The 23,798-nt window shown below is 37.0% G+C and overlaps 1 protein-coding gene across 18 annotated transcripts in view; it reads right to left on the bottom strand.

The window, feature by feature from the left end:
- Positions 1–23,798, bottom strand: part of COL19A1 (collagen type XIX alpha 1 chain) — a 202,734-nt gene that overhangs the window by 161,427 nt on the left and 17,509 nt on the right. For 13 of the 18 annotated variants that reach the window (XM_083832480.1, XM_083832466.1, XM_083832479.1 and 10 more), the window contains 5 exons: positions 9,448–9,571; positions 8,780–9,055; positions 6,661–6,741; positions 4,437–4,562; positions 3,906–3,968 (listed from right to left, as the gene is read on the bottom strand). In XM_083832480.1, the coding sequence (XP_083688606.1) occupies positions 3,906–3,968; positions 4,437–4,562; positions 6,661–6,741; positions 8,780–9,055; positions 9,448–9,571 (670 nt within the window). The remainder of the gene's footprint in view (positions 1–3,905; positions 3,969–4,436; positions 4,563–6,660; positions 6,742–8,779; positions 9,056–9,447; positions 9,572–23,798) is intronic. The other 5 variants (XM_083832467.1, XM_083832469.1, XM_083832471.1 and 2 more) reach the window with 1 other exon arrangement.

The following is a 23,798-nucleotide window of genomic DNA, read 5'->3' as shown; positions in this document are numbered from 1 at the left end:
AGTAGTAATATATCATGCTAAAGTAGTATAATTTGCTTCCAAAACAGAAAACATGGTTCATTTCTCACTCGGCTCAGCAGCAGCAGAAGCCTATCTCTACAGAACATACATCAAAATGCATTAAATCACAGGAGAGCTCCATCTGACTTTTGAGCACTTAAAACTTGTGAAATACACTGTGCTGAGAATTAACTTGCCATGAGAGTAACACAGAATATTATTCAAGGATAACCTAAATGGTACAACTGACTGCTGCTGCCTCTCAGTTTTCATCTGATGGGAACAAGCTATCGGGTAGTCTAAAATGTGTGTTTCAAGCGCTTAGACCAATAAACAGCAAACAAAGTTGGTTCTGGTGACTTTCTAAGTCTAAACTATTCAGACAGGAGGTTGTCCCCTGCTGCAGATAGCTGGGAAATCTGGATCTCTAGGCAAGTAAAACCCTTCAGAGCAAACATTGCTGATTCCAAGCCTGCACAAGAAATAAAAAGAAGGACTACTGCCCTTGAGGCACGTTTGCTGTTTTTTTTTTTGTTTTGTTTGTTTGTTTGTTTGTTTTTTGTTTTTTGTTTTTGTTTTCCACATAGTAAGTGGTGTGGTATCAAACTGAACAGTCTGGTCTTCCAGCAAGAAAGACTTAAAACAGAACAGCTCCTCTACCCCTGAAGCACCTTTTCAAAGCTAAGGGAGGTACTTCTGTTCCTGAGTGAAGAACTGTCCTCTTAATGAATGTCTTAATGAAGCCATAATGTAAAGTGAGACATTCAAGTAGAAAGGCCTTTCAAACAAGTGGAATAACTTTTGATCAGTGGTGTTCCTCTGTGTAGCTATTGAAGCTTGCCAGAAATACATCAATATTTGCATAAGTGCCTATTCTAGTGAAAACATGGCACATTAATCATTTGGCCTACAACACACTTTGGTCTTTGGCGCTGACCCCTTCAGAAGTACTACGATGAGTTCTGCCAAGCATACGGGAACGAAGTGAGAAAAGGCTAATAATTAAATTCAAAATGCCTAAAAAGGGCTTATCAGCTGTCATGCTTCGTACTGGTGATAATGCAGGTATTCCCAAACAGGCGAAACATAGTCTGACCTGAAGGAACAACTAGGGTAGACTGAAGAAAAGGGCAATTTGGGGGAGCTCGAATAGAGCCTAACACCAATTTGAATACGTATAGACTTTCTTACCAATCCCATCCCAACAAAAAGACATGCAAATTCAGTCATACATTTAATTAGGGTGGGTGGAAAACTGGAATGAGACAATGTAAATAAAAGAATAAGCAATGTTGGGTTGAACAAAAGATGACATCAATGGATATAGAAATTTTCTAGGAAAAAAGTCAGAAATTACCAGTAACTGTTTTTTACTTGGATGCTGCCATGGCAAGGACATTTAAATGTAGTTACCTGGATGCTATTAATTTGATTTAGAAGCAAAATAAACAGTAGGAGGAGAAGCTGAGCACAAGCAAAGTGGGAAGCAAGGGCTGAAGAACCACCAGAAAACTTACAGAAACCCTTTTTGCTTTGTGACTGAAAACCTGGCCAACAAAGTCCTCAGTAAGCTACCTATTTCACGTGAAACATATTACAAAAGATCTAACCACAGTCTGTTACTCTCCTGTACATCACTTGCCAATAAATCATATATTTTGAATGTCTGGAACGGTCTGGGGTATTGCTTGTCCATCTCTTAATTATTGATGCAACAAGGTCATCATCAATAGCAAGTGGTACAGAAAACCTGCACAAATGCAGAAGCAAAAGAGAAAGTGGTGCCAAAGCCTCAGAGAATGTGGTATTCAGCTCCATTATGGTAGGTAGTATTCGCTTGCTCTCAGAAGTCAACAGTGAGACCATCCCTTTAATCACACGAATAATGTGACTTAAGACACTAGAAATATCCCTTACTGTTGAATTAGTGTTTTGACAGAATACAGTGTGAAAGGTTTCACTGCAGAAATCACAGAAAAGAGAGAAACTGAACCATGCATTTCCAAGCTTTCAAGTCATTAAGAGAGCTGACACCACACAACAAGAAGCAAGACTTATATCATCAAGGGAGAGAGCAGATGTTTTGGTTCATCTGTAAGTGTTTGCACTGTTTGATTTCTCCAGTGGACCTGCTGAATACTGTTACCTCTGTGGGAGTTACTGGCTGATGGAACAGCCCTAGAATAGTAATTTCTTTCTTATGGCTCCTTCACACTGCCAAACCTGCACCCCCGCAACACCCAAAACAAAAAAAGTCTTAAAGCTAGGAAGTAGCAAGTACTGGTGAATTATAAGGAAAGTTCAAACTACACAGCTTTCTAGCTGTTTGCTGTACTACCTCTGACTTTAATCAACTGACTCTTTCAGTAACAAATGTCAATTTACTATCATTAGGATCAGCTGCTGGATGCACATAATCCTGCTCAGGCTCTGAAGATTCAATGAAATATCAGAGTGGCTGCTGATAACCTGTTCAAATTTGGATTTACAAGTAGCAGAAAACAGCAAAAAATATCTATTTGTATAAAGTTAGAAAGGTTTATTTTTCATTGATTTCAAGCTTAATGGTTTTTAGTTTTATATCAGAGGAGATGCCCTCTGAAATGAAAACTTTGTAATTAACAACCATGACACACATGGTCTTGTGCAATTTGCTATCAGTGATGCATTGAAGTTGAAAGGATTCATTGACTGTTGGTTGGTTTTCAAATCAATGCAATGAGAGTTTGGTAACATAGGGTAGCTCTAACAAAGATAATTGTGCTTTATACTGAGATCTAAGATCAGTAAAAATTGGTGATTAAGTTTGGAGGCTACCAGGTATCCTTCTAGGTTCAGACAGGCTACTGAAACTAACATATTGGAACTTTCTTCTCCACTAGGGAAAAGACAGAGTTAGTATCAAAATTGACAAGTATGCTGGAGGGGAGGAGTTGGGAAGGGCAGACACTATCTAGGAATTTACTCAATTTCAACTGACTATGTGGATAAGCCCTTTCAGAACTGGACCATTTTCAGATGGGTACTACTGCCCTAGGAACAGTGCTAGATGTCTTCACAAGCTGTTTCAGATCACATACTAATCAGCGTGCTGTAAGGGAGGATGGTGGATTAGGACATCTCCATCCAAACTGCTGGACTAGGACTTTCCAGGTGTCTTCCTCTCACCCTGAACTCAAAATTCCTATCCACTGCACTTCTTACTGACCTACAGTAGTTTATTCAAATTGGCACCTCTATGAACACAATAAAAACACTTCCCAGACATGTTCTAATGACCTTCATTTCTAGGAAAGCCCCAAGCTCAATAGCACAAGAATTTCACAGTAAGCACTACAGAACAACGATATGGAATACACCCACAGAAAGGCGCACCAACTGGGCTGTCCCAGGAGTTTGCCAATGCCAGTCCCCTCTCTCTTTACAATTTAGAAAGTTTCAGGAAAAAGCGATGTCAAAGAACACAAGCACTGAGGTTATATCAGTGAATTCTTACTCTGCCACTGACCACTGAAAAGATTAATCCACCGCATAGGATTCTGGCCTTCAGCAGCAAACACATACACTGTAGTGGCAAATCCTTGTCGTAGATGACATACATGACTTCTCTGTGTTTGGATAATGAGAAGAGACAATATACTGTCAGTGTTTGATGTGTGCTTGCTTCATGGGCAAGTAAACTGTGTTCCATGGAATTCATGAGTGGGAGCAGATCCCAGAGTGAGACAGCTCTAGGCTGTGTGGCAGGAAGGCCATGCTTAGAACCAGGGACTGACTGAAAAAGGGTTTAACCTGTATATAAAAAGATCCCTTTATGGAATAACAACATCTGTGATGTTTCCATCTGCTAAGGGAGACAAAGCCACAGATGAAGATTTGAAAGAGAGAATGCAATTACTATTTACCTTTTCACCTTTACTTCCTTTCTGGCCTGGCAAACCAGCTACTCCTGGTAATCCTGCTTCTCCCTGATTTTAAAAGAAAGAAAAAATAAATCAACTAAGAAGCAGCTACAGAATATATATTTGGTTTGAATTCCTTGTCTTAATCACAAAAGGCTAACAAAACAAATGAGTCGGAATAAATGTAGTGCCATGTCCAGAAGGGTTGAAAGAACACAGTAGAAAATAATTTATTCTGAAGTAAAAACATTTATTCTAAATATACTGTCTTAGTAGTAATTCACATTTTTACTATTGATACAGGTTTTTTTTGTGTGTGTGTGCTGAAACCACAAAAACTTACAGCCCTCTGTAACTCTAATTTTAAAATGAAATTTAAAATGTACTGTTTCTTCACTACAAAATACAATGTACAACATTCTAAGATAGTAATATATTTTAGATAACTACAAAAAGAAAACCAAGATTTTTTTTTTAATACCTATCAGGATTAAACAGCATGATGCATTAAAAAGCGATAGGAAAACCTCATACTTTATTTGGAAAGCAGTGGCATCTGTCTCTAGATTCTTGCTGTGTTCCTGGAAGTGTGTATATTTTGCTGGCATGAACAGTCACTGGTGATGAAGTAGTAGCAAGTAATCTGTCCTCATGTGGGCACTAAAATAAAAACAAGGTTTTCTGATTTTTGGTCCACTTTGGTGAATAGATAAATACCATCCAAGCACTACTTTTAAGTTACTTTCTGTTTTAACACTACTGTACATAGCACATTACAGAGATGCCACAACTGCCAAACAGAGGGAAAAGCTGTAGTTAAACAAAGCCTAGACACTGTGATCCTTCTGTACTGAAATCACTGCTGGTTAAAACAGACCTGATTGTCCCAATTCTTTCTTGCAAAACAGTCCAGACATACAAAGAAAGCCTCTCAAAATTATAAGAAGTGAAAGCAGAAAATACTCATTGGAAAAAAAAAAAAAGAATTTCTCAGTCCTGTCCTTCACCCTTCCCCAAAATGCATAATGCCAGAGTGAGTGAAATTTATTTATTTATTTTTAAATAATGAAATACTTTGGACATACAGAGTTTGGAAATAAACAAAAGGCCTCGACACCACTATTCAGCTTCCTGCAACTTATGAGAGCTGATCCAATTTGAAGATACACTACCAGACAAGTCAACAGAACCTGACAAATTTTAGAAACTCTCATCAAGATGTGATGAGGTCTCCTGTGAGCCTTCTTGTCAGAGAAATTCCAACAGGATTTACATCTTAGTCTAAAAATTCGTAACCAAGGATAAATTCCTTCCCTTATATTACTGAAATTTTAGCTCTTACAATGGGTAAGGACATCAAGAAAAAGAATCAGAAAATGTAATGCTGATTTCAATATGAAAGTCATTAATGAGCAGTCCATTATTTTTATACCTTCAACTTAAGACATACTGACAGTGCTTTTATCTAAACAGCTGAATGAGTGCTTAGCATTTTATCAATATAGCATATCCTTGATCTTTTTGTGTTCATATATAATTAGGGTTTGTATTTTCTTTTCTGTTACTGTGTCATAACTGTTGAACAAATTTTATTTCTGTGCACAAAGTGAAACTTACAGAAAAAAACTCATTCATTTCACCTAGCAATAAGCTCATAAATTTAAGAGGAAGCCTGCACTGTTATCAGTGTGAATACATTTGAGGTATATTTTAACAAAAAGTTATTATTTAAAATTGAAATTTCCCTTAATAATTTAGATCTAACCCCTTTATGCTTCTGATCACCTATCAGTTGTCAGTTCCGACAAACTATTCTCCTCCTCTGTTCTTAGGCAGCTTTCTCTCTCCATTTGAGCACCCCTTTCTCCCATCTCTTAGTACACAGGATCAATTAGACCTTCTGCAAGAAGGACTAGACTTTGCTGACTGCAGGCTGAGAGGTGATGGTGCTCATGGTCTTAGAGAAGTCTTCTCTTAGATGTTTGCAACTAACAAAGCAATATTTTAATGTTCGGGATTTTTTTTGGAGGGTTTTTCTTTTTCTTTTCTTTTTTTTTTTTCCCTCCAAATGGACTTAATTTAGCAAAAACATTTATTCACATATATAACTTCTAGCATTTCTATAATTCTAGTCTTCCAGTTTATACTGATTCAGTCTATCCAAACAAAAGGGAAAAGTGAATTCTGAACCAAATCAGTGTTTTCCCTTATGTTAAACAACATACACCTCTCAGCACATCCGCTATAAAGAAGAAAGTATTTGCCAATTACAGAACACCTATTCTTCCATGTTATTACATTGAAATAAGGGAAACACTCTCAATACCCTCCTGCTTTTCTTCCCTTCCACTGTCATGCAGAGACTTTCATGGGCTTTGTTTATTAATTATAGTGCTAGAATAGATAAAATTGTTATTAAAATGACCTCTCTGTAATTTGACGTCATTCTCAGGTAATGGCAGTGATTTGTTTCCTACTCTCCAAGACTTCCTCAGTTACTAATTAGATACTAATCAATGTTAAGAAATGCATTTAAAAAGCATTTAAAAAGCACTAGCAGCACCTAGTGCCTTTTACTGAAGATCCACTAAGCCATTTGTTTTGGTAACAAGAAATACTGCATGATGACTCCAGATACAAGATTAATTTTCAGGAGGTAATTATTCTAACACTTCCATCGCAATTTCTTTATAATCTTTAGTAAGAAACAATGAAATAATTTCTTTTATATTACCACTTGTATTTTAACATAACTTACCAGCTCAGCAGATATTTCACAACATGTATCTTCTGTTACAATGTTTGGATTACAATAAACTGTTATGCGGTGAAGTTCAATCTATTAAGAAATACAGGAGAAGAGATTTATGTGAAATGTAAAAAATGTCTTATGGCATGTATTTTCTAATCTTCGTGTAATAAACGTTCTCTCTGAAACAGCGTATATTTCTGAAATACTGCAAATACTGAAAAATCCCACAATTGTTTATTTTCTCACTTAAGGAACAAATTACACAGTCCCTCACTTCGAATTAAAACACATTTTAGATTTCATTTACCTTCATGTAAATTGCAGCCCTCTGTGTTGCGCTTAGTATGACTACATGGGCATTTTAATCCTCTAGATATTCTCTGCAAATGTTCTTTTCAGGAATATAATTTTCTCCTGCAGTGAACTAGTGTAAAGTTTTGACAAGCTATATGTCCTACGTATTTTCCATCACTTTGGACAAAACTTTGCCTGGACCTTGCCACTAAATTGTCGGAAGAGCAAAAATTCTTTATGTAAGACTTCTGTTTTAGAGATTTAGAGTAGATGAACAGCATCTAATTTTAACTGGTTAATATTGCCCTGCCCAGCCCTTACGAAAGTCCAAACACGTCATGGACTGCACTGACTTACAGTTACTTACAGGAAGGTCTAAGGAGGGCCTAATTTCACAGAATAGTTTTGTTACAGGATGTCTCCTTCTGCATCTGCTTTGTGTTCTCTTATTTTTTCACTTGCACTTGGCATTGAGAAGTGTGTCACTACAGGATCTACTCTGCTGCTTTCATCAGCTTTATGCCCATGTTTTTCTACAAGCATGGAAAACCCAACTGCCAACTTCTACTTGGGATTATCCAGCCTGTGCTGTAACCAACACAAGTTTAAAAGCATTTGCTACTTTTCCTCTGTGCTACTTGGAAATAAGGAGATGGTACATAAATTTGAAATAAATTTGAACTCAATCTTACAAAATAAAATGAAGTATGAACTTGGCCTTACAAAATAAGAGCTCTGATGATCCCTGGCTAAAGGTTTCAGCACCTCACAGCATGGATTCCTCTTATAATGCTAGCCTGCAGTTACAATAATGTTATTTTCATCTGGAACTGTTCAGTGTACGTAATAGAGCTAAAACTTTCAAATGGCCACTATAAACTCTAAGCCAGATGCTTTAAACCTGGTAACAAGATGTCAGTATACTTAAAACAAAATGACATTTCCTGGAACTTTCCAATTGCTTGCTCTGAGCTTTCTATACAAGGAAAGAGAAGAGGATATTTCTGGAACAGAACAAAGCCCATAATATTAAAGGGTTGCCTTGGGTAATTCCATATTACCCCATTTATCTATAGATGAGGCAACAGCTTGCTTTCTTCAACAACACTCCACAGCAGCTTACTTTCCTTGCATTTGCATTTCATTCAGTAGATCTTGCCCACTGTGTTTTGTAGGAAGGGGTGGAGGAAAGGGACTACTTTACAATTATCAGCTGCACGTGCAGTCAGTTACTTGCATCAAAGGCTGCAGGAAATGCACATTCAGCCACTTCCTCATCCCTCTCATTTGGAGGAAGGAGCAGCAACTATGAACAAGTTGCTCCTGTTTCGGCATAGCTGAATTACCTTGGAAAGTGATACAACCTTGAAACATAGGCAATCTAATTTTTGGGGGTGTCTTCTGCTTATCATAGAGGGACAAACTGTAACAGATGACTGATACAAACTTGCATTTGTCATCCTAATAGCTAAATCTCATAAAAACTAAAAGAAAAAAAATTACTACAGGAGTCATCTATTAAGTGTAGTAATGTGTCTATGGTAACTACATAGCTGTGACTCCAAAGTAAATACAGAAAAATAGACTCTTGAAACCAGGACTGAGTTTTTGTAGTTACTTTGGTAACAGAAGGTTTGCCTTAGCGGACTCTACAGCACTTAATGTTGTTTAGAAAAAAAGACATAAAGATTGTAAATTAAGAATTCCCACTCAAAATTAATAACCTGTTTTGAACCATTTTTTCCCTACCAAATTCTTTATGATGGTTGTCAGTAGAAGTGTGGATAAAACATGATTTCAAGTTTTCCAGTTTTGCTTTCATACTACTCACATCTACAGGCTTATCATCTGCAGCACGAGAAGCAATCAGAGTCCTTCCCTGCAAGTCAATGGTGAATTTTTCATCAGTCTGCTTTCTCTCAATTAAATTACAATCCAAATAGAGGGAAATGATCCCCGACTGCACGCTAATACCAAGTTTATGCCACTGCCGATCGAACAATGGATAAATTTCTCGACTCTTAAAAGTGTAGTGCAGTATATTTCCCTGAGCGGATTTGGTCATATACTCCACGACCTTTTTTGAACCATCCAGAAGGACAGAGATCTGAAAGCAAAATGAAATAGAAGAAGCAGTCATTTAAAAGTTAGAGTAGAAGAGTTAAACCCATACATAAGCTGTATGTAATAAAAATATTTTCATTACACAGATTGGACTAGAATTATGAAGCATTTTTTTTAATGTAACTTTGTAAAAATATATCAGCTATAAATCAAGCATGTCTTCCATCCTTGTTCACAGTCTTAACCGAATAAATTTTCTTAATTTTTTGTCATTCCTATAATAAATCATGAACTATTTCAGATTAATCTGTCTATTATTTGTAAACTGTAGCTCAATTCAGTGGTAAAACATCCACAAAGTGATATTTGACATATTACGTGGGAAAAAAAAAAAAGAAACTTAATTAAAAAAAAAAAATCAAAGACAACTCTAACCTCGGGAGTGTCATGCTGATTTAAAATTTGCCATATATACCAACGCTCTTTCTTGGTATTTCGCCGTACACGGAACGTAGCAACTAGAGAGTATTCTTCAGGAAGCCCATTTGGAAATACTTGCCTACAACAGAAAGAAGGAAAAGAGAAAGAAAAATAGAGTTCTCATTATTCTTATGCGCATATAAACACTGCTTAAAAGGAACAAACAGAAATAATACCTGGTGAAAACAAGGAGCCAAATGCTCACTCACACTCATACAAATTCACTGGCTTCAGTGTTCAAAAGTGCCTCATTTCGCTTCCCCAAGCTCAAAAGTACAATTCATTCTATTTATAAGAATGACTAAAGATTTATTTTGTTTTTATTTTTTAAATCCTAGGTTACTATAAATAGGAGTCTTAAAAGAAGTGCTGCAAAATGAGTGCAGTATATAAACATACTTTAAAATACTGCTTTCCCCAATTTATTGCTCGGTACACTGGAATAACTTTCCCAGAGGATTTGTGGAATAAACTCCATCCTTGGAGACTTTCAAATTCAGCTGCAGATGGCTTATAATAACCGTAATAACCTAATCTAACTTGTTGGCCCTGCTTTGAGCTGGGGGTTAGATCCAGAGACCTCTATGGGCAATGACTTGGATGCCTTGAGTATTAGAACAACTGAACTTCATCAGGCTTGAGCAAAAATAAGAAATGCATTTCTGAATGAATGTCTTGCTGCATTTGATTTTATTATTCCTTCATTACATAAAATATGCTCATGCCTCTAAACACATGTCCAGCTTGCTACCTATATCACAGAACGCAGTAGAACATCACTTCAGTGAAATGTTTAAAAAGTTTGTATTTCAGAAAAAATGTTACGGAAATCAGTCTGTAACTCAACTCTATGGACTCTGGTAATCATTAACTATACGATTGAACTACATGAGGTTCAAAAAGTCCAAGTGCCCCTGGGCCAGGACAATCCTAGACAGTTCAGACTGGGAGAAGAACTCACTGAGAGCAGCCCTGTGGAGAGAGACTTGAAGGTTCTGGTGGACAAAAACCTCAACGTGAGCCAGCAATGCGCGCTTGCAGCCCAGAAGGCCAACTGCATCCTGGGCTGCATCAACAGAGGGGCAGCCAGCAGGGTGAGTGAGGTGATTGTCCCCCTCTGCTCTGCACAACAGACTGGGATGGTGTCATCACTTTTTGAAGCTATTGCACTCCCAATTACTTATTTTCTAAGGTTGAGGTGAGACAAATGAAAACTACAGACAGACACAATGTGCAAATACTTAAACTGTTAACATTGAGTTTTTTATGTCGGGATCAATGCAGTTTGCTGAAAACAGTCTGGGTTGCCCAACGAGCTACACTGCAAAAGGTATGCCACAGATCAGAATGGAGGAAACCTGAGGGCCCCACGCAGCAGAAAAATTTACTCTGGTTTTCATCCCATGATCATTCGAAGTAAATAGTTTAGTTCTGTAAAACTACAAATGGGATTATAATTATACCATAATGTGCTACAAAGGGTTTATTTTTAAGAAGAAAAAAGAAAGAGGAAAGCACCAGCTGACAAGACAATAATCCCACCACCCTCCTGGAAGGTAGTGCACTTCAGTTCACTTAGGATCTCAAGAAAAATGCCTTCTGTCTAGAGGCCTGCTATAAATCCTGCCAAAGAGCTTCTTTATGGACTAACACCTCTTTAAGTCCCTTATGTGGGAATCACACTTCTTTGGCTTATTTCCATCACCTGATTCCTGTTTTTATCCCAGGACCGAATTGGCTGCTCTCCCACACTGTCAGTGCACCCATATGCTTTGTTGCATAGTTACAGATGTTTCAGTGTCAAAAGGCAAGGCAAAAGAGAACAGCCTTTGCAGGACTTAGATCAAGATTTCATCCTACTCTATATTTTAATTATGGCATAAAGAATATGCTTATGATTAAAAAAAAAAACACTTCATTGAACATTAGTATTACTGTTCTGATATTCACTCATGTAAACTATCTGGACGTAGGATCAGGCCTATGGTTCACAGCATCTGAGACAAGACAAGGACATGGCTTCTCAGATTTACAACTGTAACCTACACAGGACATCTGACTGTGGGAGCATCTGATTAGCTCTCCAAAAGCAATTTGCTTTCCCAGTTAAGTTCCACATTAGGAGACACGTGGGAGTCTGTGTTAATGGGCAAAGGGCAGACAACTGTGGAGGGGAAATGAACAGAAGTCTTCATCAAATGAAAGAAGGAGAAGCCACGATTGGTATGATATGTCTGCAATATAGACAGAAGTCATTTCTGGACATGGATAGTCTAGTAAATACGAGCACTTTTTTTTTTTTTCCATTGTCTCCTATTACTGTAAGCTTCCCTGACACTTAAAGTGTTATCTAAACAAACAATAATGTTAGTCTTCTAAAATTTAAGAGTGTTTCAGAATATTCTCAAAAAAAAAAAAAAAAAGGAAGGTAGGAAGGACTACCTCTGGAGGCCAATGGATTCAGCCACCTGCTCAAAGCGAGGTGAACTTGAAAATTAGATCAGGTTACTATGAAACCTGTCCAGCTGGGCTCTGAAAGTCTCTACGGATAGAGATTATTCCACAAATCCTCTGGGAAACTTGTTCCGGTGTCTAACCACCCACACAGTGATTTTTTTCCAAGATCCAGTTGGAATTTCCTTTGCTACAACTTGTGCCCATTGCCTCTTGACCTTTGACTGTGAAGCTCTGACAAGAGTCTGTTTCTGGCCTCTCCATAATGTACAGCGATGAGGTCTTCCTTGAGCCTCCTCTTCCCCAGGCTGAACAAGGCCAGCTCCCTTGGCTTCTCCTTACACATCATGGGTTCCAGCCTCCTGACCATCTTGGGCCTCCACTGCACTTGCCCCAGTTAGCTTTTCTCTCCTCTATCGGGGAGCACCAAATTAGACACCGAACTCCAGATGTGGATTCATAAGTGCCAAAGAAAGGGAAATGATCTGTCTCTTCCCCTGACCTACTGGACCTACACTTGCTAGGACAGCTCAAAATATAGCTGTCCTTTTTCTCCACAAGGGCACTCAGCACCAGCATCTGCTCCGTTTTGGTACAGCAGCTTTCTGAGCAAGCAAGTAGCCAGTCTACAGTGTCTTCTGATGCGACCCTTCAATGTGCTCACATTTTGCAAGTTCTAAATTGGGAATGGTATTTCATACGATCTTTTAAAAATACTGGCTATGTCACAAAGAACTTTAGATTGCTCAGTGAAATTATTACAGTATGGGTAAAAGTGGTGTAAACAAACAGCAAATCAACACTGTCAAATAGACCAAGGTGATACACCATGCTTCAGAAAAAACAATACAGCAACAGAGAAAACCACTTTACACTAATCTTCTTAGGAAGACAATGTAAGACCATACTTCACAGCTACCTGAACAGCATAGTGCCAAATAGCATAAATTCCATATATAAACTACTGTATATCAAAGACCTAACTTAACAAAAACAATGTCTTCATTCTCCAGTTAGTGTTCTCATTGTATAACAATATGAACATATTCCTTTGTTACCAAAAAGTCATTAACAGATGCTTAAAAGTATGTGCTTTACATTCAAGCCCTCCAACCAGATGGTGAATGCTGTAATGAAAAAAAAATTAAATAAAAAAAAAAAAGGGATAAAATATTTAGAAAACTAGCATAATATCTACTACTATATATAATTTTCCTTATGTTCTTATTTCTTGAAAGGCTTGAATTGAATGTAATAGAATAAAAAGCATACATCTACCCTTGAAATAACTTAGCTATAGATGATCAGTAAGATAGTATAGCAAAATTTTAGCATTACTCCCATTGTATCTTCTACTCGGTAAAGCTCAGTTAACGATTCTTCAGAAATACACATGGTACATGTGTGTTCTAAACAATAAATATAAAATGACATCTGATGGGGGGGAAGTTGGAACAGAAACATCAACATAAAACCTCATTCTGAAACATGAGAAAAGCAAAATAAATAAATAAATAGATAAATTTAAATCTCAGAATACTGAACTTGAAATTCAGGCTTTGAATGCTTAATATACTATTTCACCTGGTTGCATCTGCCAATGTGTAAAAAGGATTGCCATGAAAGATTAATGAGATGTCACATGAAGGGTGAAAACAATAAAGTAGCAGCATTAAACACTAATGTAAAAGACAAAACCAAGTTGTTCCACATGTCCACAGCTCAACAAGTACTTCCTCACAGAGTATTTACTCTTTCCATGCAGCACACAGCAAGAGCAATAAGGATAGAGAACAAGGATGAAGGAAACCTGAACCAACCTCACCTCAAAGTCTACAGATGTAAAACACATATACAGACAACATTAATTTAGGGTAGCACTCCCTGGTATCTAAGCCAAAAGCAGTAAGGGAGATAACAGGTCTTAATAAAGCTCTAACGTTGCAGAACATGGGTAGTAATTAGTAATTGTCTCAATTCATCTATAAAGAAGAGGACAAGAAAGAATTTGCAGGTTAATAGAAACATGCAAATGAGAGTACCCTTAGCACCTCTGATACAGGGGATGCTTATGGTTTCTTGGACAAAAGTGTCTCAAGTGTCTGCATAATCATACTTGAGAGAAAACGATGAATTTTTTTCTTCCCCAGGAAATGTGTTAACAGTGGGACAACACCCAAGTTCCCCCATTCCTGCTGAGCTTCCTTAGCTTAGGACAACCCAAATCAGGTATTCTTCCTGGACTACTCTAACCTTCAAGACTATTAAAAAGGCCTTTTTCTCCTCTTCTACACTTAAAATGATCATGATTGTTGCTATTTGTGTTGAATTCAGGGCCATCCAAGTTTACTACATGCGATTTAAGCACAGGCAATGGTTTAGGCACCTCAGGACAGAGGCAGAGCTCAGACATCTGTACATTCATCTCTCAATCACAATGAAGCTTGGGTGGGAGCTAAATGCCTGTCTGCTTAAGCCATGGTGCTTCTGAGCTTCCCTGGAACTTATGACCGGATGCCATAGGAAATCTGTGATAAAAATGATTCATTTTAGGTGCCACGAGGGGTTAGGTGGTGCTTCAGAGTAGACGTTGAATCATTCTCTGAGACTTGGGTGCCTGAAGTCTGACTGGATTATATTTTAGGTGGAATTTAGACAGTTTGAATTTCTCCCTCTGTCCGCATTGTCAGTAGTACATAATAAAAAATGAAAGTTGATGAATGGAGTTCTGTGTTCTCAAAGCGAAGCACGCCCTTGGTGGAAACTGCTGAAAACAATTGCAGGAATTGAAGCACATGAACTGAACACACAGACTTGAATTTATACCACCCTAGCCTGCTGGACTGAGGTATATGGTAAATTACAGATGCCCAAGCTGGCAGATCGAGAAGACAAAAGAAAACAAGAAAGAAAATCCCTATCAATACAAGGATTTAGATATGTTACAAATCCAGACAACCAGGTGTATGTTAATATTCCACAGGTTGGAGCATCAGGCAGATACATCCAGAATGGTAATAAAAAAACAGTGATGTCCCAGAAGCATCTATGGGCCACTCTGTCAAACCATATGTACACTCTTACTTGCAAAGGCTTTTGCTGCATTCTCCCATTTTTTAATTGATTAAATGTAGCTATATTTTTTCCTAAAAATAGGTGCTGCGGCCCAGGTACAGCACAGACTGTACATTATGAGGTTATTTGAAGAGTACTTACAGGAATTTTGCATGAACTTTGCATCCATTTTTGTGCATACCCTCTATTGTTTATAATGATCAAGTATAAACAGATTTTTGGCAAAAATATTTGCTTATGATTTGTTTCCTCAAAAGTTCTGAAAATTTCTGAAACACAGCTACCAGCTGGTTCTCCTAGTGCTACCATGCTAAATGAAGTAATTATGAATGAATTAACTGTGTATTCACAGAGCTATAAAAACAATTTTAGTTCTATCTTTGTAAAGCAGCATTGAATTACCCATATCAAATTGAGTAAGGCAATCCTTTATTTACCTTTTGTTTTTATTTTTAACAACGCACTAATGGAAAAGCAGCATCTATTTTTAAATCTTATGAACTCTAATTGTTCCATATCGAATGAGTATACACTACAGTATATGACAAACTTCCGTATTTACAAGTATCAATGAAGCCTCCAGCTTGCTGAACATCTTCCAGGAAGAGAAAGATGAGCCAACTTACATTTCCTGAGAGTGAAGTGAGAGATGTTTAGAGTTTATGGCAAGACATATCTTTTCCAGCTGACATATACCATTACCTGGTATATGTCACTTGTAACATGACAATGTTACAATAATTTGGTGACCAGAGCTCAAGGAGGTAGTTTAAACAACTTTCCTATCATGGGTGATGATTTATTTAGCACTACGTTGATTGAGACACTGAAATCTTAACCTTTTTGTGTTTCCTAAGGGAATTCAAGCTGAGATCAGTTATGAATAAGAAAGCAAAGTGACCAGATACAAAAAATCTCCCCATTACTCTCTATTTCTACATCAAATTACTACATTCTTGACGCTCACTTTTTGCCTAACTTGACCAGTACAATAGGAGAAGGGGAAATAGCTAACTAGAACAATTTACCAATCTCTGCCTAGAAATATTATTTTAAATTCTTTATAAATAAAAGTTAAGAACAGCTGTTTGTTACCCAAAATAAGAAATAATTTCCCTCCCATCCATCTTCCTCAAATCACACTAAGATGCACTATAAAGTTTCATGTTACATTAGGCCTCAAGTTGTTTTCATATGACACATTATATGATGCAACTTAAAGGAAACTATTCAGACAGCTTAAGAGTTATTAATTACTTGGGAAGTGCACAACCCACTCAGAAAATGTAGCACTGAAAGCAAAGCTGCCAATTATTTTAACATTGAGAAAAGTGATTTACCCATTTTATAAAATTCAACATGCCTCTGTTTTCATTTACTGAACAGGTATAGACTAGCTGCCACTTTTAACATGTAGGTGGCTCAGATTTTTTTGGTGATAGTCAATGTTATTTTCACAGAAATTTTTAAGGATATTTAAAAAAAAATCTATCGGTTTGAAAGAGAAATAGAAATATAAAACCTGTTAGCCCTGCTCAGAGTATGTTTTCCCCAGTGTTTCCAGCACTATTCTGTATCCTTATTTACAAGAACTGTTAGTGAACTCCTGGCCTTGATAAAGTCAAAGGCCACTCTTGCATGGTGAGTGCAAAGAGGTCATTATAACAAACTAAGCCTGCTTTCAAGCTTCACCCGTTTCTGCACATTTTAACTTCTCTGAAAAATCACCCAGAAGTGTTAAGAACTACTGTCTTAAAAGTAATAACATATAATAATGGGAATACAAAATGCCACAGTTTTTCTTTTCATTTTCCTTAAGCAGAATTCTGCAGCCTGATAAAATTTTGAGAAAATTCAGATCAACACTTAGGCTTTTGGAGTCTTATCTTGTGGAAAACAACTTTCGACACTTCTGATGCAGTTATAAATTACTTGCCTCATTCGACCTGGATATTTGTTTTATGAACCAAATAGGTCCAAGAGAAATCAGTGAGTTTTCCTTCTATCTGGAAAACAAATATAACCCTATATAGCAAATATAACATCTTTTTAATAATGAATATATAAAAAAATGTAAAAAGACTATTAAATAGGTTCAGAAACTAGCAAGAGTATCACATTATAAAATAATCTATTCAAATAGCATGTTTCCCATTCAAAAATACCACATCTGACTCTGAATGTTGCATACTAAATTAAGCTGCTCAAATCAGCAGTAAGCATCTTTCCATGCTGGAGGTACACGGGGTGACAAAGTATGACAACCAGTGAACATTGTGATGGAAGATGAATGAGGGAAGGGATGAAAGCCAGTACCTGACAATTTGAGCAAGCTAAAATTTTACTCAAAGTAATCTCATACTCTGAAGAATTGTCCCACACCTGCACTGGCAAAGACTCAAGAAAACTCAATGCAACAGAGTAGATCCAGACAATGCATATACTACAGTAAGTTGCCTTTTTATGTACAAAGCCAGTAAACCGTATGTATAGGATACAGGCATTGAGATGTCCCTCCAGACACTTTAGAGCTAATTTAACATCTAACAGCACGGTTACCTGGGATTCAGAAAGACTGAAGTCAGTCAGTATGATTTGCTCAGGTCTTACATTAATACAGGTCTTACATTCAGACTTTTTATTCTCCTTAGGACATGACCAGAGCACAAGCAAACATACTGCTGGTGATGTCCGAGATGAGGAATGTGGAGAAGAAAACTGGAATTCCACTTCTTTCACAACAGGGAAAACATTTCCTCTGAATCTCCTTTCTCCTAACCATGCAATTCCATGACGCTTTCTGGTGTCCCCCTGCCTTATGCAGCTCAAACCAGATTGGCATTCTGTGTATCAGCATCACTTACTGGCCAAGGAACATGCAGAGACTTCCTAATGTCAGTAGCAGCAAGCAACCACCAAAACCACTCTCTGTTGTTCCAGTTTATTTTTTTCCAACCTGATTATTCACATATATATTTTCAGTAGTTGCGGAAGTGTGGTAACACTTCTGGAGCCAATACTGATGCCACAGTAATTGATACCTTCAGTTCCATCTGTCCCTCCTCACAAGGATGTTTCAATAAGAAGTTGCACTAAGACTGCTGTTTTCAGGGTCTTGTGAAGACAGTAATTTTACTAATCACAAGTGCCCTTCCATTGAACATTTCTCTATATTCCACGGATGCTAAATCTGTTCATGTATCAAAATTTTAAAATGTCAGTTAGGAAGAGCTCCCTTCAGTACCAGCATACAATTCCTTATCATTGTATAGCTATATTGAGAATATAAAAATAGCTCAGAAGAAAACCTGCTTTTTTGAACTCATCATTGCCTTTCAGGAGTCATGCTCTTCCTAAACAGACACCTCATTCTTCTTTCCTTTCTGCAGCTAAATGTGGTTAAAAAAAATAAAAAAATAAAAAAAAAAAGCATTTTTCTAACAGGTTTCTACTCCCGTGATTCGCTGTAGGAAATGAAACATCACAGTGCACTTGCAAACATGGTCTTATTGCCCAACTTGAATATCTTAGAAATCTTTAGAGCCTTCCTTATTTAGGACCACACTAGCAAATTGATTTCCTTCTATAACGGAACTTCTCAGGGCCTGATGTGTTTCTGACAAGCAATACACAAAAACTGAACAAAGTTTTCTCTTTGGAGATTAATGCAAATGGCTGAATCTGGAGAAATGTGATGATCTTTCCATTTCTTAGGTGGTTTTGTGGTTGTCTCCTACAATGTTAAAAATTTATTTATTGTATAATCCTTATTAAAAATTTAAAGGTAAGACTTGCTTAAAAGAAGGGCAGAGATTTAAATTTTCCTCAAGTCATTCACGATTTGTATCAAGCTTTTTGATATTTTTTGCATGATCTCTCAAGGCCATTTTGCTATGCCAAATATGCTAAAATCCAGTTGTGGTAGACTTTCTTTTCAATTATGGCAAGATTCGAGAGAAGATGTGAACTTCAATACTTTTAAAGAAACTTTACACACTTCTTTTAAGATCTACCCCTGTGCCTTTATTTAGGCATTTTATGAGCTGTTCTATAACTAATTTTGTCCTTCTAGATTGCTCCCAGAAATGGAGTGGAGACAACACATCTAGTTATTAGAGAAGTCTATTACTTGGCAGTCTCTGAATTTAATGAGAGATTAAATTCTTATGCTAAATATGATTCTCTACAGTGGACTGGAATTATTCAACTGAGCAAGAAGTCCTCTGAAGATGTCAGAGAAAAAAAATAATTACTGTAACCTCTGAAAGTTAACTGGCAGCAAAAATTGTTCTGCACGCATTTCTACATGCTTCCTACCCTGAAGCAAGATCTATTGGTATGATGTTAATTATTTGTAGATCTTAGTGGTTGCTGTTGTCCAAAAATGAAAATGAAAAAAAAAAAAAGCAGAATACAATAGGGGATTTGTACATTGGAGGCTGTGATCATTTCAGTCTGAAGACAGATGATGCCTATCATACTTTGGAGAAGAGGGAAGAAATAATTAATGTTTCTTTTTCCTTGGCCTATGCATATTCACATACTCTTCACTAGAGGAAGAAGAAATCAAAGCGTGCAACTTTCCATGGAGGTTTTCACAGCCAATTTACCAGCATTGTACAGATGTTTGTACTGGTATCTAGAGATACTAGCCAACTCCAGAAACAGTCTTTTTAGTTTTGTACACAGAGTTAATCAATTCAAGCAGAGATGCACACTGAGAGACTTGCACCCTGCTACTTCTCAAGTGAGTCTTGTGTATTTCTGTATGACCTTGTGGTACCCAACCTAAATGTGTTGTTTCCTTTTAACACTCAATTGCTAGCTGTTTCGTCTCCCTCACACCCATCCCAAACTTTTGTTAGATTTTAGCAGTGAAAACAAGCGAGCACTGGAACTAGTGGTGAGAACAATGGAACAAGTGAATTTTATTTATTTATTTTTTATTACACTTGGAATAGGTTCACTCCTTCCTTCCCTGGTACATGCTGCCAGATCCTGGACAGCCCTGGCTGATGACATAAGACAAACCATCTCCCAGGCCAGTATCAATACGATGAAAATTGTGGGTGGTCACGCTGAACATAATACCATGGTTGGCAGTGGAAAGGGAGAGCTAAAAGGGCTGCTATATGGATGGAGTGCAGCTGAACAAAACTAAGGGATGTTTTTTCCTAACCTCTCCAAATAATTGCTTGGATAACTAGCTGCCTCCTCCTCCTCAGCATTCAGGAATGCCTATCAATAAATTAATTCCAGGCTGAAGTCACAAGCAGGTCATGCTAAGAAGTGTTTGAGAAAAAAGGCTCAGGCAACGCTGAAGATACTACAACCGACAACACTGTTACAGATGGATATGTCTATCCATCTTGGTTCCACATGATCTCCCCAAAAAAAGAAGGCATAAGGGGTGAAGATTAAGTTACCATCAGAAGAGACTGGAGTAGGAAAGAAGGTTACTGATACCAGATACCGCACGACTGACCTGAAATAAGTAGCTCTGTCAGCTGCAAGAGTGAAGCTACGGAGACAGAACATGCTTTTGCTTTAACACCCCCTACACACAACATGACTAGTCTATGAATATTTAAGCCTGGTGTTCTGCTTACAATTTGAAGAATAACTAGATGGATAATGTGCTCTTTTACAGTTTAAAAAAAATGGTAATATTTATGGATTTTAAGTGAACAAATATGGAAATAAAAGATCAAAAATACATCTGCATCACATAGAAAACCTAATAACAGTTTCAGAAACTGGAAAGTATTGCTTTTCTAAAGTCTCGGGACTCAGAAATTACTTGTCTAATTGAAGTTAAATGCAATAAATACACGACATAAAAGTACGTACAACTTGGCCTGCATCTCGTGCAATTTCTGTACTAATGAGATTTTGGCAAGTTACGCATTAAATGGGTTTGAAATATATCAAGCTCAAAAATATCAACATTGAATTGCTATCTGCTGAGTCGTAACTATGTTTACCAGGATAGGCCAAGGACCTGTGACTTGCCAACCCACTTACTACCTGACCCAGCTGGGAAATGGCCAGGTATTCACTGTAAAGGACTAGCAGAAAAACACACAAAAAGCTTAAAGGGATAGGGTCTTGCATTTGACCCAAGACAGAGGTGTTGAAAGGAGACTTCAAGCAGTGGAAGCTTTGGATAAGCGAATGAACATTTTATTTAGGTTTTTCCTAAACATCACATTAGAAGAACTCACCAAATCCAACTTAAAAGAACAAGGGATATTGCGGGGAGTCTTTCTCAGGCTGTAGAAACAGTCCAGATGCCTTATATCCAAACAAGGAAGCCTGGCATGCTGTGAGTTTACAAATTTTTCTCAAAACAGTGAAAGCTCCACCACCCAAAAACTTTCATTAAAACAATGCATGTGATTCCATTAACTATAGCTTTATTTGATATTGAATCATCTATATCACTTCTATGTGAAAATAACAGAACTAGAATAAACAATAATTTTATTTTTTGATAGTATGGCTGAGATTGAAATCTTTACTGTTGATGAAAATTCGAGGAACTTCAAATTATCTACTACAAACCTCTGGCTAACTGACAAAGTGTGAAAGAGCTATAACTAAAGAAAAAAATCACTAATACTTCACATTGTATAAAATTATAACATTTAAGTGTGTAGTGAGATTCAATAAAGCTTTTGCAAGTTTTGAATGGGAAATACTTAGCATGCACACTGCCCTATGACAAAAACACATTTGATGTATTCAGTCTCACTATATTAATTACTTTGCTGACAATGGAATTAAGTACCTAACGTTATGGGAATGTTTATGGGAAAAAAAATCTGTTAACAGCATAGTCTATAATTGAAGCACACACTTACTTATGCATGAGAACAAAGTCAATCTAACATAAGCTATTTGAAGAAATGACATTTAATTGTGATAACAGAAGTTAGGATGCTGTAAAAAATGTAATCTTAGTGATAATATGGATTTATATTAGAAGTGATAACGGATCGTTAACTGGAGCAATGGAGCTAGGCTGTATTATAACTCCTCAGTCTTTCAAGAACTCCAACCAGTTAATGAGTCATGACTTTCCTTTCCATAAAATCATACCAGCTATCTCAAATCACAAAGTGTTTTTGTAGTGCTCCTAATATTTTCACAACAAACCGATCTTAAGCTTATGTAATTTCCTGGCAACATAGCATATCTGTCTCCACATACTAATACAGTCATTTACCACTTCCCAAATTTAAAGAAACTCCCGTGGAAAGGGAAGTAACTTACGGAACATAAGAAATCATTTTAAAGTCTATGCTCCTTTTGAGTAAATACAATTGTCTGATAGCATTTCTTGTACCTAACATTTTCAGCCACTCAAGTCATTATATACAACTTCATATTGAACTACAGCTAAAACTTATTTTCTATTTATTTTTGATCCTGTTGTGGTACATTTTCATCCAATGTCTCTGACCATGCGATTATTCTTAGGATGTACTGTCTTTATCACATATTGTCCACAGTTCACATAGGAATCAAAACCTCTTATGTTAACCTCCTATTCTCAGTTCCCAAGGACTTAACTCCACAGGACATATTTTCAAAAAAGCTATTGTACTAAAAGATTCCCCTTCCCTTAGCAACTTGTTTCCAACTAATACTTTTACCTGCAAAATATATGAACATTATCCATTAATCCTATAGATGTCAGTTGCTAGACATCAATCCTGAGTGCCAGCAATAACTTAATGCTGCAATTGCCTGTGCTGTACTCCAGAGTAAGCACATCCAGCATGACAAGGACCTGAGTGCAAGAACTGGGCCTGGAAGTACACTTCCCACCCCACGTCTTGGCAAACAATTCCTGTCATTGTACGTGCTCCTTGTGAAAATGACTTCATTTTTCATAGACTTCATAGATTAATTTAAATTGGCACACATTTAGCCTTCTGAACTGCTCATTTAGAGACAGATCCAGGAAGATGAAAAATAAGGTGAATGGAGGGACAGCATCGTGGAGGTGCTATCTGTATGGTCAGTTCTTAGGACCAGGCCAAAGCAAATCTCACCTTCTCTAAGCATAAAATAGCCATTGCTATTTTGAGATAAGTATCAACAGCACTTGAGTAATCAACAATGCTTACTACAGATTGTGAACAAAAACATTTCTTATTAAGTTCTCAGCAGAGAGTTCCCAGAGAAAACTGAGATAAATCAAAGTTTATCAAGAATTTCAGTATTAACACTGCTATTATGGGCATAGTAATGAGCAGGAGCTTAATGCCTAAAAATAAAAGATACGTGCATTTTCATATGACAAGTAAAAGCCTAATGCCAAATTATTCAGGGCCTGTATTGTCATGCTCAGAGTATTTTTAGATTTTTTTTATTTTTTTTTTTAGAATTCTGATATTCTGCAAATAATCACATTGACTAAATCCAAAAATAACATGAGCTCTTGCACATGGTCCTGTTAATATACTGATGTCTGTACACCAGTACTTAGCTGCTAGAGATTACAGACTGTTCTTTGTCTTGAAGTGTATTAAATCATTCCAAGCTTTAAAATGATTTTGTGACATGAAAAATATTCACTAGAGACGAGGCTGCAGTCAGCAAACTCTGTATGCTTATGACTAAAATCCAGTTGATACTCAGGTCTCCAATTGAAAAATCCAGGGCATGGACCACAGTGCTGATGCAAAATTAAAATACTATTTTTAAATATTTGGTCATTTGTCTCCATCTCTAAAAATGTTGTACGGCACAATGATAAAAACTGCAAA

The sequence above is a fragment of the Anser anser genome (genome assembly GCF_964211835.1).
Source record: "Anser anser genome assembly, chromosome: 3".
Lineage (NCBI taxonomy): Eukaryota > Metazoa > Chordata > Aves > Anseriformes > Anatidae > Anser > Anser anser.
This window is presented reverse-complemented; position numbering and strand designations above follow the sequence as displayed.